Genomic DNA, 16,817 nt, shown 5'->3' with positions numbered 1-16,817 from the left:
TAAATGGCATTAACCGGCGATGACGTGAGTGCCATGTGTACACCATAGGGCGCCCTGGAACGGGGTTCACTAGCTTAAATATTGCCGCCATCTAAGTAATCATTGCCCGTTTCCTTGGCCAGCAGCGCATCTGGATGCCTTCATCACAGTGTTTTTAGGTGATATTGTTCCGATCCTTTGCTGACCAGCGCTGGTGAACTCCGGGGCTAGCATGTTAATTAGTTGCCACAGGTCGCCCGGTCAACCACGTCCAGCTTGTTACACGTAATTACTGTAGCCGCATAATGGGGGGCATCTGGATGGCCACGTCATGATGGGACTGACGTAAGAGTCTCTGCAGGGACTCCGCGTGCATGGACATGCGTCCTAAAGGCAATGGCACTTTCTCCCAGAGATGCTCTGTTAATCTCCCCGAACCTGGTCTTTGGTTTAGCAACGCCGTATATTAGATATCCTCTTGCTGGGAGAGTACCTGATAGATATGCAGGCTCTCGTATGTAAAGACGAGCTGTTCCGTGATTGCCAGTTGAAAGTTCTATCGGCAGATAGCAGCCGAGGTCCAGTATCTTGCCACTCGCTTGCCCTTGGTCTGCAGAAACCCCGGGGGGGGGGGGGGGGGGGTGGTGTTCGGTCACGATGTATTCTACTTCCCTTGGTCCAGGCTCAGGTCCGTCTTTGCCAGTGGATAATACCGTGTACATACATCCAAAACAACGTCGCCCCATTGCGCATACAATCCAGAAATTGCTTGATTAGGAAGTTTCTTTCTGCAATCTAGTGTCGCATATGATTTCTTGACCAGGTATGTAGGGGACTACGTCATCACCACCTGGTCCATCGCGCTCCTCTAGAACCTGTAAACATGCTGTCTGTGGAGAAGACATCTGACGGGACCGCGTCTATGCATCGTTCATGATGGATGCCTCAGACCTGTCCGGCACACTAGGATAATTTTTCGCCTGGGTCTTGGTTAATACCCTACTTATACCTAGATCGCATTCACATTGCGTTTACTTACTTGTACATATGTATATATACGTGCTTTAGGTAATTACCGAGTTCTCTCGTAGCCCTTTGGGATCGCACGTAAATATTCTAGGTCTAAGAGCCACTGGCCCAGACGCTATGGGCATCAACCTTGGTTGTATGTATGTACATACATACACTATGTACATATATACAAAGTTAGGTACCTAGGCACTATCGAACTCTGACTCGTCGGACTCTGACCAGAGTCCGCCCCGTTGCCGAGGTCACAAAAGGAATGCAGGTAGGATCGACCCGATCCACATTTAGTGTAAGGTCCCCTGCATGGATCTCCCATTACACTACTGCACCGGTTGATTTTAGGTGCTTACGTCCCAATCTAGCAACAACCCCTTACCAAGGCGATACAATATCCATACATGGGCATGATGTCAGATGGGCGAGAGTTCCACTGTAAGACAGCCAATGAGTGATGAGAAGGTGGCCGCTTTCGGCAAACCCCCCCAACCCCCCTGTCCGATTAAGGTTTCGGGATATGCACGCCCTCCTGACAGCTGCACGGGGAACTCAAATTTGCATCCAGGGTTCGAAGTTGTTGGGACGACATTTGGCGCCCTCCATGTGCCCTACATGCGTTCTACAGGCACTGTGTGCAATGGATCGAAGCAATACAGAGCACCTTTCAAGCGACATGTAGCACATGCAGTGGCTTTATTCCAACTCCCAACAGAGCTTCGGGGACTGCTTGCTGGGAGAAGGAAGAGAATGAGAAAAAAGATTGGATGTATGGACAGAAAAAACTCAATACTTTTTCTCGGTGGGCGCCTTCTATGCGAAATGGGACCTTTATCCGCTGACGGCCCATGAAAATCATGGCTGATACTCTATGTCCTGTGTACCGGAGTCCACTCAGACGCGTTGGCGTAATTAATTACGACTCAGATATAAATCCGGTGTCTCCTCACTCCTCCAAGCCAAGGCAGATCATAGGGGCTTTACCACCTCCTCTGCAGCCGTAACTGTGTCATGACTGCAGATGTTGCTCTTTCTGGTTGCAAGAAACGTGGCCAGTGGCTCCAGGTGTGAGCGAGCTTGGCTGGGGTTTCTGCATGTCGTCATGCTGCCTCTGGGCCTCTCGCCGGGAGTCTCCCGGTTGGCATATGCTACTGACTGGACCTTCATAGACTTTATATGCCCTGCCCTGGTTGCAGAGCAAGGTGAGGTGCATGTCTAACCGCACATGTCTTGCAGGCACAGCCTCGGAGCTACCAGAGCGTATAATTACGCGTTCCCTCTTCCCTCCATGCAGTCGAAGTCGACGGAACAGGTGTTGCTCTAGATCATTTGCCTCCCCGGAAAAGAGATATAATCTACCTTTCTGTCAAACCCGTTTCCTCTGCTTCTTCTTCGGGCAACCTTCATATTCAGTAGCATCCTCTCCATCCTCAATATCCATCCCACCCGTCCTTGCGTCCTTACACTCCATCACTGCGCTTCAGACTCACTCTTGTCCCTGGTTCCTTCCGCCTTCACCTGCAGTAGTGCCACACCTGTCTCCTCTGTTTCTTCCGTTCAGAGCTACGAAAATGGGCGAATGGGTGAAAGACCACTCGTCTGTGCTCGGTGAAGGAAATGACGACGACGACCTCTTCGAATTCAAAGACATTCCCCCGCCCTCCTCCAAAAATTCGCGGCGATGTTCGTACACTCCTATCGACGAGGATCACCTCGCGGCCCTGTTTGCGCCGTCGTCGCCTGCGCCCTCTGCGGGCTTCGAAAATTGCTCGACTCCCTCTCCGCCCACATCACATCTCGGCAACAAAGGGGAGGACAAGACCGATGTGGCCGCCATCCTTGACGCGGTCTCTGCAGCCCGCAGCCGTGTCTTGGAGGTCTCTGTGGGCATTCATTTATCGTCCTTGGAGGACGACAATGACGCGGATGAGAACGAGCTCGAGGCCTTCTTCGCCGCCGCCTCTTCAACTGCTGCATCTTCCACTGCTGCCTCTTCCCAGGGGCTCGACTGTCCCTCACCGTTTGCCCTTGGCCCATCCGTCGACGGCCTAACTGACGATGATGTCGCCATTTCCAGCTGCGAACCCGCCGATCCTGCTCCTGTCCTTCCCCGGGTTCCCACCCCGGAGTCATCCACTTCGGTTCCGGAGTCCAGCGACGAAGAGCTGGGCGAGGATGCTCTGGCCGCTCTATTCGAGGCAGCCACACCTACCCTCACCCCAGTCGCTTCCGGCAACCTCGATACACCGTTGTTAGACTCAGGCGCGCACGAAGACGGCACCCAGACGCCGACGACCGCCACACGGGAGACACCCGCACCGGCGGTCCCGACCCTCGCCGCCGCCATAGAGGCAGTGGCGGCCCTTGATGACTACGAAGCCCGCAAAGCTGCCATCAGTCAGATGATTGCGGCCGCCAAAGCCGCTGCCGTCGCCAACAACAACATCAACAACAACACCCCTACCCCGCCGACTTCCACCACCACTACCGCCAGACGGGCCAAAAAGACCAAGGAAAAGCCTAAGAAGCCGGCGGTGCTCCTCGACAAGCGGGGGCTCCCCCTGGACAAGAAGGCACGCAGGGCGGAGCTGCGCCGGCGCGAGCGGGAGCGGCCGCGCACCGCCGCCGAGACGGAGGCCACGCACGCCACGGCCCACCTCTTCGCCTCCTCCTCCTGGAGGGCCACCCCGCGCCGGGACAAGCGCAAGGCGTGGATGGTGGAAGCCGAGGCGGCCGCCGGCGGCGGGTGGCTGGAGGAGCAAGGAGGGGCGGGTGTCCCGCCGGCGGCGAAACCCCCTACCGCTCTTTCTGCTGCGGCTGCGAATTCGCCCCCTGTACTACCTACGGCCGAGGAGGACGAACGCTGCGCGAAGCGTCGGGCGACGTTGCAGGAGATGCGGTCCCGCGGAGTGGAGATCGTGGACCTGCTGCTGGACGACAGCGACTGAAAACCGGTGGTTGTCATTTTCCCCATGTCCCATGTCAAGACCCATGTCAAGAAAGGAGTCAACTTGAAGGGGTGGGTTACGCATATGGTGACGAGGTGCGGATCGAAGGATTAAGACGACTTGTATTTGGATCATAACCTGTTGGACGGGCTCATATCTAATTAGTCGGATTTCACTGTGGGCTGTCACGGGCGGAGAGTCATAATAATAATACATCTGGGACTTGGGACGTGGTGTTCTCTAGGGTTCCGAGCATTTTCCAACTCCTGTCTCCGGTTTGCTTTGGATGCACACCTTCATGTAATGTTCAAGTTCAACGGCGGTCTGGACAGAATCAGGATATATTACCGAAATGGAGCGAAGTGTTTGGAGCTATAATTAACCTTGAACAGCCAGGGTTGTGCTTAAACCAGCCATTCTTCAAATATATTCTTCCAGAGCGGCAGAATGACCGCTTCGTGTCTCGCTCGATATGTTTCTCTATCAGTCTTTCTTGATCCTTTGCAATGATATGGTGTACCGAGTGCTCTCTACCCTACTTAGTCAACGGGCCGCTCGAGTGACTTCAACTTCGAAGATGGTTGGATGCTGCCGCTCTCCTCCGTTATTAGAGGTAACGCCGTCGTCTCGGTGACGTGTATTGGCACTCTTGCTCTCCGCTTCAATGGGACTTTTTTACAATTAATGCATACTAACCGCTCCAAATATGACGAGGACAATCACTGCAATGCGACCGACCGATACAGCGTTCAGGAGCTCTCGGTGAACGAGTATATCCGTATTATGGCCTGTCATAACCATATTATGGCCTGGCATGTCACTCTCACGAGTGAATATCCGCATTGCAGCCTTCTCGCTGGTAATCTCACAGTGTCCAAGTCGATGTTGCGTTGGATAGTACGACCACCAAGTCTTGGTTCCTGCAGGCTGGCCGTACCCCTAGGTTGTCACCCGAACACATGGGTCGTTGCTAGGAGTATCTGCTATTTTCAATACTACTCCCTAAACTCAAAGTTAAAGAAAAGAAAAGAAATACAACCTTTCCACCATGCCTTTCATGAATCTGCGGTGTTCCTGGCCGGAGACCGAACGACCTAGACATTATGAACCCAAAACGTTTTCCATTCACTCTCTATTGCCCCAACGACTTCGAAGTCATTCTGCTGTCAATGACCAGAGATCGCTCTTTTGCATTGCCCCTAGTTCCAGTATACATCCATCCAGAACCAGTTCTTCGGGTTCACCGACGCCGCAAGCGGGTTTTTCTTACCATTGCGGTTTAATTTGGGCCGGTTGACATACTGATGCATGTTCTTGCTCGGCGGAGTTGGCGCATACCTCACTTTGGCCCGGGACTTCCTGGTGCCCCGCGGCTGAGCCACGACGTTCCCATTCTCATCGTGCACCATGCTCTGCCGAGTCTTCTTCTTTCCATTGCCATTCTCCTTATTACCTGTGTTGCTGGAGCTGGCAAGGCTGGCTCGGTGGAAGAGACCCATCTTTTGTTTCTTGTTCCTCTCCTTCTGGGATCTCTTCTTCCTGTCTTCTTTGTCCCTCTTCCTCCGCTTCTTATCAGGCACGTCTTCGAAGCCGTCATTACCGATAACATCAGCCGTAGCGGAGCGCCGCGCGCCGGACTCGCCCTGGTGGACTTGAGGACTGCCAGTTCTGACGTGGCCTATCCGAGCTTCGTCAGAGTCGTTGAGGTTGCCCATCTCTATGTCCTGGTCTTTTTGTTGCTTGCGGCCAAAGAGCCGGGAGAAGAAACCTCTTTTTCTGGTTTTGGCACGGCGTTCTGCCCTATTCTGTCCGCTGGCTGTCTGGGCGCGGGCAAATAGACCGCCTTTTCTTTGTTGGGTTTGGTTGAGCTCCTCTGAATCGGCGTTGCCCAAGGGTCTGGATTTATCGGACTTCTTGGATCCGAAAATGGTGGCCCAGAAGCCCTTCTTCTCGGGGTTTTGGGCAACCCACTCAGGATCGTTGTTGCCATTATCCCCATGTGGCACGGTGCTTCCTTGGCTATACATTTGTTCGCCTGGAAGAGACCCCATGGGATATTCCCTATCCCCGCGGTTTGTGTCCATGGCGGAATCGGCGATTTCGTCTGACTGCGTGCGCTTTTCCCTGCGTCCAAAAAGGGCCGCCCAGATGCTCTTTCTCTTAGGCTTTTGGGTCATCTGAGGAGAGTGCGTGATGCTATCATACTGCTCCTGTGGCATAGTATCAGCACCATATGGATCCCGCTCTGGCAATGTTTCCGTAGGATATTCTTCGGTGCTCCATGGAATGTCCTGGCCGTGTCTCTTAGGCCTCTTCGACCCGAAGAGAGTCGCAAGAAAGCCTCGTCGCTCGGGTTTTGGGTTGTCGTTCTGGGAGCCGTCTCCGTCATAGTGCTGGTCAGAACCATACTGAGACATTCTCTCCCTCCTTGCCATATCCGGGGATCGCGTCATGTCGAGGTTCTCATTTGTCCAAGAGTACCCCCCTTGGTTCATACCCTGACCCATATCACCAGCATCCATGGCCTCTGCACCATGTGTCTTATGCTCTTTGCTTCCGAAAAGTGTGGTTAAGAAGCCTCGTTTCTTCTGCTTGGCCTTCGGGTCGGAGTGAATGTCGGTTTGATCTGCAGGATATTGTTCGTCGGCATATCCATCTCCGCCTAGCGGGGCGTTCGCGTCCAGTCCGTCGTTCGAAATGCCCAGCTCTTGGCCATCCAGGAACTCTTGATCCTGGGCTTCAAGGTCGGGTTCTTTCTTCCTCTTGCGGAATAGGCTGAACAAACCGCCCTTGCGTTTCTTGCTGTCCACGGGCTCGTTCTCATCTATGTCTTCCCACTCCCCATCCTGATCAGTCGGTCCAGCGTTCTGCATTGCATCGTTGGTGTGATCTTGATTGTTCGGGTCAGACATCTCGTCTCCCAGATCAGGCGTTTCCTGGGGCCTGGTCGGATTCATCTCATCCTCCCTTGCCATCCCACCAGCCGCACCGAACCTTTGCGCATCCCTATTGCCACTGTGATCTTTCTTTGTCTTTGATCCCAAGAGTTTGGCTGCAATAGCTTTGAAGCTGAATCCAGAAGCCTTAATGTTTCCTGCATGGTATTGCTCTTCCAGTGCTTCCACGCCCCAACCTAACGTCGCAGTCACCATGACCGGAAGCAGCCATCGGTATCTGTCTTTTTTATGACCCTTGTTTCTTCTGAGACCTTGAGCTGCGGTCATAAATTCATCATATTGGCCTCCATTGGAATTCATTGTCATTTCCATTGGTTCGTTTGGTTGATACGGTGTCGGATTATCTGGGTAATAGTATTGTGCAGGAGGCTCAGTCCCTGGGGGCATGCGAGGGTCTTGATTATACTTGTCCTCAAAACCCGGCTGATGTTGGGATTCAGAAGACCGCAGGTATGGAGTATCCAAGTTGTTTCCCAGAGACTGACCTTGGGACTGCTCCTCAACTGGATATTCTTGTGTTCGCGTATGATACTCTTCCATCGGTTGCTCCTGGAATCGGCCGTCAGGCAGGTATTCTTGAGATCGGGTATTGTAGCTGTCCATCGGCGGTTCCTGAGTCTGATCGTCAAACGGGTAGTGGTGAGGCTCATAATTGTTCTGATCCTGAATAGGGGACTGCGGGTACTGGTCTCCGGGCGGGAAGTTCTGCTGGTCGTTGTAGCCACCAACAGGAGGGGGCGGGTACTGGTCCTCCGGTTGGAAATCCTGGTGCTGGTCGAAGTTGTCCTGCGGGTACTGGTCTCCGGGCGGGAAGTTCTGCTGGTCGTTATAGCCACCAACAGGAGGGGGTGGGTACTGGTCCTCTGGTTGGAAGTCCTGAGGCTGGTCATTAAAGTTGTCCTGCGGGTACTGATCTTCGGGCGGGAAATCCTGAGGCGGGTTGTCAAAGTTGTCCTGCGGGTACTGGTCTTCGGGCGGGAAATTTTGCTGGTCGTTGTAGCCATCGACGGGTGGCGGCGTGTATTGGTCCCCTTGTTGGAAATCCTGAGGCTGGTTATTAAAGTTGTCCTGCGGGTAGTGATCTTCGGGCGGGAAATCCTGGGGCGGGTTGTCAAAGTTGTCCTGCGGGTACTGGTCTTGTGGCTGGAAATCCTGGGACGGGTTGTCAAAGTTGTCCAAAGTTTGCTCGCGAAAACTATCTTGTATTGAACTGCCAGGCCCCGGCGGAAAGTTCTCCTCTGGTGGAGGGTTGTTCGTGAATTGGTCTACCGGGTCGTCCCCATACCCGGCCCCCGAATAGATTCCATCGTCCCCATCCCTGATACCACCAGTCTGACCAAGATCATCCTGGGGGTATCCGCCATCCATTTGATGGTCGTTAACATTGGCCATACCAGAATCAACAAATTGCTGATCTTCTATCGGTGGCTGATACCCGGGGTTGTCATTGGTGAAAGGACGGTCGTCATATTGTGGTTCAAGCGGAGGTTCTTCAGCTAGACCAGCCTGGTCAGGAGGTGGCCCGTCATCAAGGGGCGGTCTATCGTCAAAAGGTGGTCCATCGTCAATAGGCGGTTCTTCAACGGGCGGTCTGTCGTCAAGAGGCGGGCCGCTATTAAACGGGGGCCCATCGTCAAGAGGGGGAAGCTCATTAATAGGGGGTCCGTCATCAAAAGGCTGCCCCTCATCAAGAGGAAGAGGCTCATCGATAGGTGGTTGGTCGTCAAGAGGGGGTCCGTCATCAAAAGGCTGCCCCTCATCAAGAGGAAGAGGCTCATCGATAGGTGGTTGGTCGTCAAGAGGTGGTCCGTCATCAAAAGGTGGCCCATTATCAAGAGGAAGAGACTCATTGATAGGTGGTTGGTCGTCAAGAGGGGGTCCCTCATCAAAAGGCTGCCCCTCATCAAGAGGAAGAGACTCATTGATAGGTAGTTGGTCGTATTGGTCGTCAAGAGGGGGTCCCTCATCAAAAGGTGGCCCATTATCAAGAGGCGGCCCTTCATTAAGAGGCGGTCTATCATCAAGAGGCGGGCCGCTATCAAAGGGGGGTCCGTCACCAAAAGGTGGCCCCTCATCAAGAGGCGGCCCTTCATTAAGAGGAGACTCATTGATAGGTGGCTGATCGTCAAGAGGGAGTGGTTCATCAAAAGGTAGTCGCTCATCGAAAGGGGGTTCTTCAATAGGGGGCGGCCCGTCGTAGTTGTCAGCCGGGTATCCGGACCCGTCGTAATTGCCGGCTGGGTATGCGGTCCCGTTGTAGTTGTCAGTCGGGTAAACCCCGTTGGAGTTCTCAACCGGGTATCCGTCTCCGGTGTAATTGTCGGCAGGGTATCCGTCTCCGGCGTAGTTGTCGGCAGGGTATCCGTCTCCGGCGTAATTGTCGGCAGGATACCCGTCTCCGGTGTAGTTATCGGCAGGGTATCCGTCTCCGGCGTAGTTATCAGCAGGGTAGCTATTGTCATACCCACCGGGCGGTTGGCCGTCGTTGAGCAGTCCGTCATCGACAAACCCGTCATCTACAGGTTGTCCACCGAGGTTTTCGTCAAAGCCCCGTTCACCATCGCCAGGATACCCACCATCGGCATATCCGTCCCCAGGAAATTCGCCGGCGGCGAGATTATCTTGGGGGAGGCTATGAGAAGGGAACTCACCATCAGTTAATTCGCCATTGAGGGGCTGTTCGCTATCAGCAAATTGTTCCCCGTTAGCGAATTCCTCGCCCATAAAAGGCTCTCCCTGAGGAAGCTCGTCGCATTCTACAGGAAAGTTGTCTTCACCCTCGGGAAGATACTCGCGTTCGCCTTCGGGGGGAAATTCTCCTTCGGGGGGTAGTTCTCCTTCGGGTGGGAATTCACCTTCCGGTGGAAGTTCACCTTCGGGGAGAAGCTCGCCTCCGGGTGGAAGTTCGCTTTCTAGGGGAATATCGCCTTCGGGGGGGAACTCTCCTTCAGGTGGAAGCTCGCCCTCGGGGGGGAATTCTCCTTCGGGTGGAAGCTCGCCATCGGGGGGAAATTCTCCTTCGGGTGGAAGTTCGCTTTCTAGGGGAATATCGCCTTCGGGGGGGAACTCTCCTTCAGGTGGAAGCTCGCCCTCGGGGGGGAATTCTCCTTCGGGTGGAAGCTCGCCATTGGGGGGGAACTCTCCTTCAGGTGGAAGCTCGCCATCGGGGGGAAATTCTCCTTCGGGTGGAAGCTCGCCATCGGGGGGAAATTCTCCTTCGGGTGGAAGTTCGCTTTCTAGGGGAATATCGCCTTCGGGGGGGAACTCTCCTTCAGGTGGAAGCTCGCCCTCGGGGGGGAATTCTCCTTCGGGTGGAAGCTCGCCATCGGGGGGGAACTCTCCTTCAGGTGGAAGCTCGCCCTCGGGGGGGAATTCTCCTTCGGGTGGAAGCTCGCCATCGGGGGGAAATTCTCCTTCGGGTGGAAGTTCGCCCTCGGGGGGGAATTCTTCGGGTGGAAGTTCGCCCTCGGGGGGGAATTCTCCTTCGGGTGGAAGTTCGCCCTCGGGGGGGAATTCTCCTTCGGGTGGAAGTTCGCCCTCGGGGGGGAATTCTCCTTCGGGTGGAAGTTCGCTTTCTAAGGGAATTTCGCCTTCGGGGGGGAGTTCACCTTCAGGTGGGAGCTCACCTTCAGGTGGGAGTTCGCCCTCCTCTGGTAGAAACTCGCGTTCGCCTTCGGGGGGATATTCTTCTTCAGGCGGGAGTTCATCTTGGGGGGGAAACTCGCCTCCCTCCTCTGGTAGAAACTCGCCCTCGCCTTCGGGGGGGTATTCTCCTTCGGGCGGGAGTTCACCTTGGGAGGGGAACTCGTCTCCCTCCTCTGGTAGAAACTCGCCCTCGCCTTCGGGGGGGTATTCTCCTTCGGGCAGGAGTTCGCCCTCGGGGGGGAACTCGCCTCCCTCCTCTGGTAGAAACTCACCCTCGCCTTCGGGGGGGACTTCGCCTTCCTCTTCTGGTAAGAACTCACGCTCACCCTCGGGCGGGAACTCCCCATCCTCGAGAGGGGCTTCGCCGTCCCCGGACAGGAACTCTTCCGCTTCCGCGTCCTGCATCGGGAACTCCGCTTCGCCTTCGGGTAGGAATTCGTCGTCAAGGCCGCGCTCCCCGCCGTCCTCCATCCCCTCCTCCATCTCGGCGACGTTCTCGGCGCCCTCAGGAGTTCCTTCCTCAGCATAGTCACCATCCTCGGGAAAACCCCCTTCGCCGAGCTCGCCATCCTCGGCGATCACACCATCTTCAGCGGCGAATTCTCCCTCCTCCACATCGAGGCTACGCTCGCCCTCCAGGACTTCCTCGTCGGGTACTCCATCTTCCACGGCTTCTAGCGGTTCTTCGTCGAACTGGTCGCCGTCAGGAATCTCCCCGTCGACGGGTCCTTCCCCATCAGCCAGTTCTTCCTCCTCGGCGAGGTCGTCATCACCCAGGCCGCGTTCGCCGTCTTCGAGGGCGGCTTCTTCCTCCGCAGGGTCGTTCTCCGGGACTTCACCATCCTCAGGAACTCCTTCCCCTTCTTCTTCAGCCAGTTGCCGCTCTTCCTCTTCAGGGACAACCTCGCCGTCCATCATGTCAGCTCCCTCTAACGACCTCTCTCTGTCTTCGCCCTCGATGCTCTGCTGCTCGGCATCCTCCTCTCCCGCCTCGAGACCGTCTTCGGCCTCGCTATCGCCATCCTCCTCGTCCTCGCTGTCCCACGATAAGTCGTGGATCATGCCAGGCGGGTTATACGCGGCGGCGGCGGGTGTGTCAAGGATCGCATAGGTGTTGTAGGGGATTGTGGTATGGCCGTCATCGACGTAGGAGAACTCTGACTCAGCTTCTGTAAAGTCCTCGTCCTCTCCAGGGAGGAAAGAGTCGCCTTCGTGGTCGTTTGCGGCAAAGTTGTCCCCTTGTGCAGGGTGGTGCAGAAGCTCAGCGTCGGAAGGCCTCTCATCTCCCGCAGCCCGCTCACTTTCATCTAGCACCTCCTCATACCCGGCCGGGGCATCGTAGTAGGAACCCAAGTCGGGCTCTTGATAATCACCGGTGTCTTCAAGGCCGCGTTCTCCCTGGTATTCCCCATTGTCTTCCTCGTAGTCGTCGCTGACGTAGTCTCCAATCGTAAACCGGTCAGTTCCAACTGCCTGATAGTCGGGGTGGAGATGGCCTTCCTGTCTGACTTCCGGCACGGTCTCCCTGTCGCTATCGCCGTACTCGTGGTCTTCTGGAAAGGGTGTCAATCCAGCGGAAGGTGGCGGCAGCGAATGGCGGTCTGTGTCGATAACAAAGACTGGCGGAATGGGAGGTTTAGCCGAGGGTTCCTCGGGGCCCTTCTTTTGAGCGGCCTCTGCTGCAAAATGCCTCTTGACGCAGGGGTTCTCTCGCCTCCTCCTTCCGTTTTTCCGCGTGCCGTAGCAGTCATCTTTGGTGTGCTGCTCGCCGGCACAGTCACGATGCCACTCCAGACTCCAGTGCCATGGACCGCCCTCGGCAACAACGCGGCCGTTCCATGTCCCGAGGTAGACCCAGAAGGGGTTGATGACCCAGCTGTCTTCGGTGAAGGGCCCACCGCATTTCCTGCATTCCATGTCTTCCATGTAATCGGGGACCATTGGGGCCAGAAACCCGTTGATCGGCCCATCCCTATCGAAGGCGTTGACGTGCTCGCAGGTGCCGCACCGCCAGTACTCGGGCGTCTGGTCGAACTCGCCAATCGGCCGGCGTTCGAGAGTCGCGATCTCGCGCGTCCCCGAAGAATCGACGATCATGCATGTATGGCAACCGGCGAACGGGTGGTCGCATTCCTTGCACGCTTCGAGGGGCTTAAACAGACTGGAAGTCGCCCAGCACCGGCAACATTTCCGCCGGCCCGGCACGCCTATCCGTTCCTCCTCGGTGAATTCCTCTGGCGACTTCGCGACGGGCAAGGAGAACTGCCCCCGCACAAAGGGTATCCCCGGAGCCGGTTGGACCTCAACATTCTCCTGGTGGCCACAGGGCCAAACGTATTCGATCAAGTTTAATGGATGATTTGTCGGGTTCATCGTCGCTTCTGCATCGGCATTGACTCCCAGCTGCGATTCCAAGACGTTTGCTTACGGCTGGTGTCGTGTGGACTCCTTCGAGCAGCGATCCAGACTCGTCCAAGTTCGAGAAAGCAGCAGAGGGGCGCGCACGAGATGGCCTCGAGCGTCTTAAGGGACCGGGTGTGAATCAACTTGCTCTCCGTGACGCTGAATCCCCACGCCGGCCGGGCGACCCGGCGTCCGCCGCGGTCGAAACATTGCGGTAACTTCATAGAAGATGCGTTTCGAATCACAAAACGGGTTGCCCGTCGTGGCGACGGCCGCTTCAGACCTGTCGGTTGGCCCATGTTGGTGGCCGGTGGTGCAAAACCCTAACCCTGTTTCGCCCGAGCTTGGTCGACTGGGCGCTTCGGGGCCGTCAACAGCGGCATTTCATGAACAGCCCAAACATCCCAGCCATCGTTGGTTCATCTTGGGTAAAAAAATAAAATGGATGACCACCCGCTCCTTATCGCGCAACTTTGGTTCCGTCATCACGAAGGATATGTGGGCTGTCTCATTGTACCAACCGCACTGCCCGGTAATTAGACGACAGAATGGGTCGACCCGTTGGATAGCGGTCGGCCCCGAATATCGCGCGGGATCCACGCGCTCGACTCTTCGCCGTGAGCTTGCTCCGGGCTGAGCTGTTTGGTTGCAAAACATTTGCAAAGTTGTTGGGGTGGGGTGGTGGGGTGCCCGATGCACGGGTCGGGCGTGGTGGGTCGTGGGCTGTTTCTGGCTCTGCCGAACGACCGCTCTGCCGACCCAGGAATCGGGCTGTCAGCGCCCGAGACCCCTCCCGTAGGCGGATGTGATTGGACGGACACAAATCTCTGCAACGGATCCACACACACAGCGCCAACTTTCAAGTTGACCAATCCTTCGCTCTACTCTGACGTCGATGCATGCTCAAGTATTTGAAAGACCAAACCGCCCCCGTTCAATCAATGCCGGGGTTGCTGGCCCGGCCGAGCGTCGTCATCGCTGGCCTGGACTCACTTTCTTGTTTCCTGGGTCGAGGGCGCGTTCGATCTCTTCCGCTCTTGTTTCTTGGCTAACGGCGTTGCGCTCATAGCCTTTTCTTGGGGGTGCGTTAACAACTTCAATCACTCAACCTGATTGGATAATTCCAGATGTTGTCATTTTTGAGGACTTCAGCTTTGTTTACCAAGCCAGTTGCTTATACCAGACACATAGGCAGCTACTCTCAGTTTTCTGCTGTTGTCTGCCTCCTTTCTTCTTCTTCGAACACTCCGCCTATTAGTCTCAGCGTTCTATGCTGAACTTGACTGCGTCGAGCCCATCCGATACAGCTCACACTTACCGCCGACTTCCGCCGACTCCCATCCCGAATCGGATGTCGGCGCCCTCTCATCCTCACCGGCTGCTCAATCGTCTTATGCAAGCAAGCTCGGACAATGGGGAAGGCCGAAACAGCTTCCCCTCTCTGCAGCGGCTCCGCAATATTCGAGGACTCGATGTGATGTTACATGTTGGTTATCCAGAAGCAATGCCTTCCTCTCTTGCCGAAACACAACTTGCAGCGAAGTTACGAAGCAACCCGCCCCCACCATCCCCGGGCGATGCGCTTGTCTGATTCTACCCTTGACCGCCTCTCAACACACGCATTGATGAGCCCTTGTTCCGAGTCTGTCGCAAATGTTTTGTGGCGTGCGCGGCGTTCCAGCATCAAGGAGTGGTCAAGTGATTCAGTAAATATCTCCGGGGGAGTTCGGTGTCGCGATCTCTCGCTCTTCCGGTATCCCGATAGCTCCGAGTTCATCCCTGGAGTTATGGTCCAGCATAAATGGACTGCTACCCTGATATGCAATGTGCTCTTTCCAGCCTGTAAAACGGGTTGGGTCAAGCGTTACCACATGGCCAACATATGTCTCGCGGTCAATCGGTTGTAACGATTGGTCTTTGAAAGCCCGCAAGGCTCCGCGTTTTGCGCTGTTATCTGCCACCTCTCTTACATGTGGCCCCTCTTTATACGTCGCGGCGCCGACTACAGCGGTCAGGTCGAGCAGGCAGGGGTTGCGATCTTCGTGTGGGCGTTCCAGTCGGTGTCCAGAGTTGCGATCGGTGCTCGTGGCGGAGATCTCGGGGCCGCCGTGGTGCCGGGGCCGAGACGACTGAATCGAGGTAATCACCCATAAGCATCGTCATTGACCCGTCCGACCCCTCCAGGTCCTCTAGCATCTCGCTTTTATATAATACCACCACTTTCTGTACAACGATATCCTTCAATTTCAACGTGCTTTTCCAACTTCTTTTCGACCCCTAAGGCCGCAAGAGATCTCTCGTTCATAATTAAAACCCCACATCACACAAAACTATCACAATGACTCGGGAGGCGGATAGAAAGCCGAAGCGTCGCTTCTGGCTCCTTACGTCGCCCCGCACCGCCTCCAACTTGCTAGTGAAGATCTTGAATCTGGACGAGCAGGGGGTGCGACCTGGACCGATGAGAGGCGGCTATTTCTTTCTGTCCGCCGCGCTGGAGCGCCTCAATCGCCTCGAAACACCTATAGGCGCTTGGACGAAGGAGGATCGCGAGGTAGTAAACAAGGCCCACCAGACCGCCTTCGACGCGCTGCAGGACTACGTCGAGGCGGCCGAGCGGGAAGGCCAGGGCGTGTTCGTCAAGGAGCACGCCTCCATGATGACGGACCCCTTCTACGAGCACAAGTACACCCACGGCGACGACGCCGTGTCGGGCGAGCCGGGGATGCTTGTCGCGCGCGGCGTCGACCGGCCGACCCGCTCGCCGCTCAACCTCACAGCGCTGCCGGACGAGTTCCTCAAGACGTGGCACCCGACTTTCCTGATCCGCCACCCGGCCGTCATGCTGCCCTCGCTCTACCGCACCACGCAGGCCGACCTGGGGGAGGAGTTCGGGAACAAGCGGCGCCGGGAGGAGGGACCGCTCAAGCCCGAGACGACCATGAAATGGATCCGCACGCTCTACGAGTTCTACGTGGCCCACTTCCCCGAGGACAGCCCGTGGCCCGTCGTTCTCGACGCCGACGACATCATGAAGACGCCCGAGCTGGTGGCCAAGTACGCGCCGCTGGTCGGCCTCGACCCGGCCAAGCTGCGCTTCTCGTGGGAGAGGGTGCCGGAGGAACAGCTGAAGGCCATGCCCAAGGCCTCGCAGGTCATGACGGGCCACATCAGCACCACCTCCAAGATCGACCCCTCCAAGGTGGCCGGCGACATAGACATCGACACCGAGGCCGCCAAGTGGCGGGCCGAGTTCGGCGAGAAGGCTGGCAGGAACATCGAGAAATGGGTCAGAGACATGATGCCTGATTACTTGGCCATGCACTCCAAGCGGCTGAGGCTTGACTGAAGCGCGGGCTACCTGCATGGGAGTCACTTCTCTGATGTCTAAACCATCTTATGTTACAACTACGGGCAAAATGGTTTACCAGCGACCAAAACCTTATTTCACATCATCATTGTTCTACTTGTTTGGTGAACCTGTAATCGGGAACTCCCTTTTTACAACCAGTTTCACTTTCTCGTCATTGACCGGTATGTAAACAAGCGTTATTAGAGCCCGTCATCGTTGCTTCGACAGCTCGTGGCTGTCTCACCATCCTAACCTCGGCGGCTGAAATTGAAGGGTGCGGGTAAGCCATAAGAGAGGATTCTGGGGCGAGTGTCATCTAGGATCAAGAGGCATGTCAAACAAGAAAAAAAAAGAGAGAAGAGGCAAAAGAGAAGGCATTCATCGTCTGCCGGGAATTGAGCCCGACGTGGGGGTCGAACCCACAACCTTGAGATGCACTGGGACTTAAGAGTCTCACGCTCTACCGATTGAGCTAGCCGGGCGAGGCTATCGTGCAATGTTGGTGCTACG

The 16,817-nt window shown here is 55.9% G+C and overlaps 4 protein-coding genes and 1 non-coding gene across 5 annotated transcripts; 2 read left to right on the top strand and 3 right to left on the bottom strand.

Annotated features, from left to right (window-relative positions):
* Positions 1 to 636: 636 nt before the first annotated feature.
* Positions 637 to 3,950, top strand: MYCTH_95594 (uncharacterized protein; the record flags this gene model as incomplete). The annotated part of the gene is made up of 8 exons (XM_003665514.1): positions 637 to 667; positions 757 to 802; positions 1,100 to 1,148; positions 1,190 to 1,270; positions 1,371 to 1,440; positions 1,571 to 1,771; positions 2,024 to 2,067; positions 2,172 to 3,950. The coding sequence occupies 8 exons, from the start codon at positions 637 to 639 to the stop codon at positions 3,948 to 3,950; spliced, it is 2,301 nt and encodes a 766-aa protein (XP_003665562.1).
* A 939-nt stretch (positions 3,951 to 4,889) lies between these two features.
* On the bottom strand, positions 4,890 to 13,254 carry MYCTH_95595 (uncharacterized protein; the record flags this gene model as incomplete). Its single annotated transcript, XM_003665513.1, has 3 exons — positions 4,890 to 4,930; positions 5,221 to 12,933; positions 12,981 to 13,254. 3 exons carry the CDS (start codon positions 13,252 to 13,254, stop codon positions 4,890 to 4,892), a joined length of 8,028 nt encoding a protein of 2,675 aa, XP_003665561.1.
* A 237-nt stretch (positions 13,255 to 13,491) lies between these two features.
* MYCTH_2129407 (uncharacterized protein) lies at positions 13,492 to 14,296 on the bottom strand (the record flags this gene model as incomplete). The annotated part of the gene is made up of 3 exons (XM_003665512.1): positions 13,492 to 13,782; positions 13,949 to 14,030; positions 14,274 to 14,296. The coding sequence occupies 3 exons, from the start codon at positions 14,294 to 14,296 to the stop codon at positions 13,492 to 13,494; spliced, it is 396 nt and encodes a 131-aa protein (XP_003665560.1).
* Positions 14,297 to 15,193: 897 nt separating this feature from the next.
* MYCTH_112080 (uncharacterized protein) lies at positions 15,194 to 16,466 on the top strand. Its single transcript, XM_003665511.1, has one exon. The coding sequence runs from the start codon at positions 15,294 to 15,296 to the stop codon at positions 16,302 to 16,304; it is 1,011 nt and encodes a 336-aa protein (XP_003665559.1). The 5' UTR covers positions 15,194 to 15,293; the 3' UTR covers positions 16,305 to 16,466.
* A 239-nt stretch (positions 16,467 to 16,705) lies between these two features.
* Positions 16,706 to 16,789, bottom strand: MYCTH_t142. The gene has a single exon. It is a non-coding gene; the product is annotated as a tRNA-Lys (tRNA).
* Between the last annotated feature and the right edge of the window lie 28 nt (positions 16,790 to 16,817).

This window comes from Thermothelomyces thermophilus, chromosome 5 (assembly GCF_000226095.1).
Source record: "Thermothelomyces thermophilus ATCC 42464 chromosome 5, complete sequence".
Classification (NCBI taxonomy): Eukaryota; Fungi; Ascomycota; class Sordariomycetes; order Sordariales; family Chaetomiaceae; genus Thermothelomyces; species Thermothelomyces thermophilus.
Note: the sequence above shows the minus strand (reverse complement) of the source record. Positions and strands in the feature narration are given on the sequence as shown.

Excerpts from the sequence above, each read along its gene's own strand:
- MYCTH_112080 (XM_003665511.1), top strand. The coding sequence starts at position 15,294 with ATGACTCGGGAGGCGGATAGAAAGCCGAAGCGTCGCTTCTGGCTCCTT.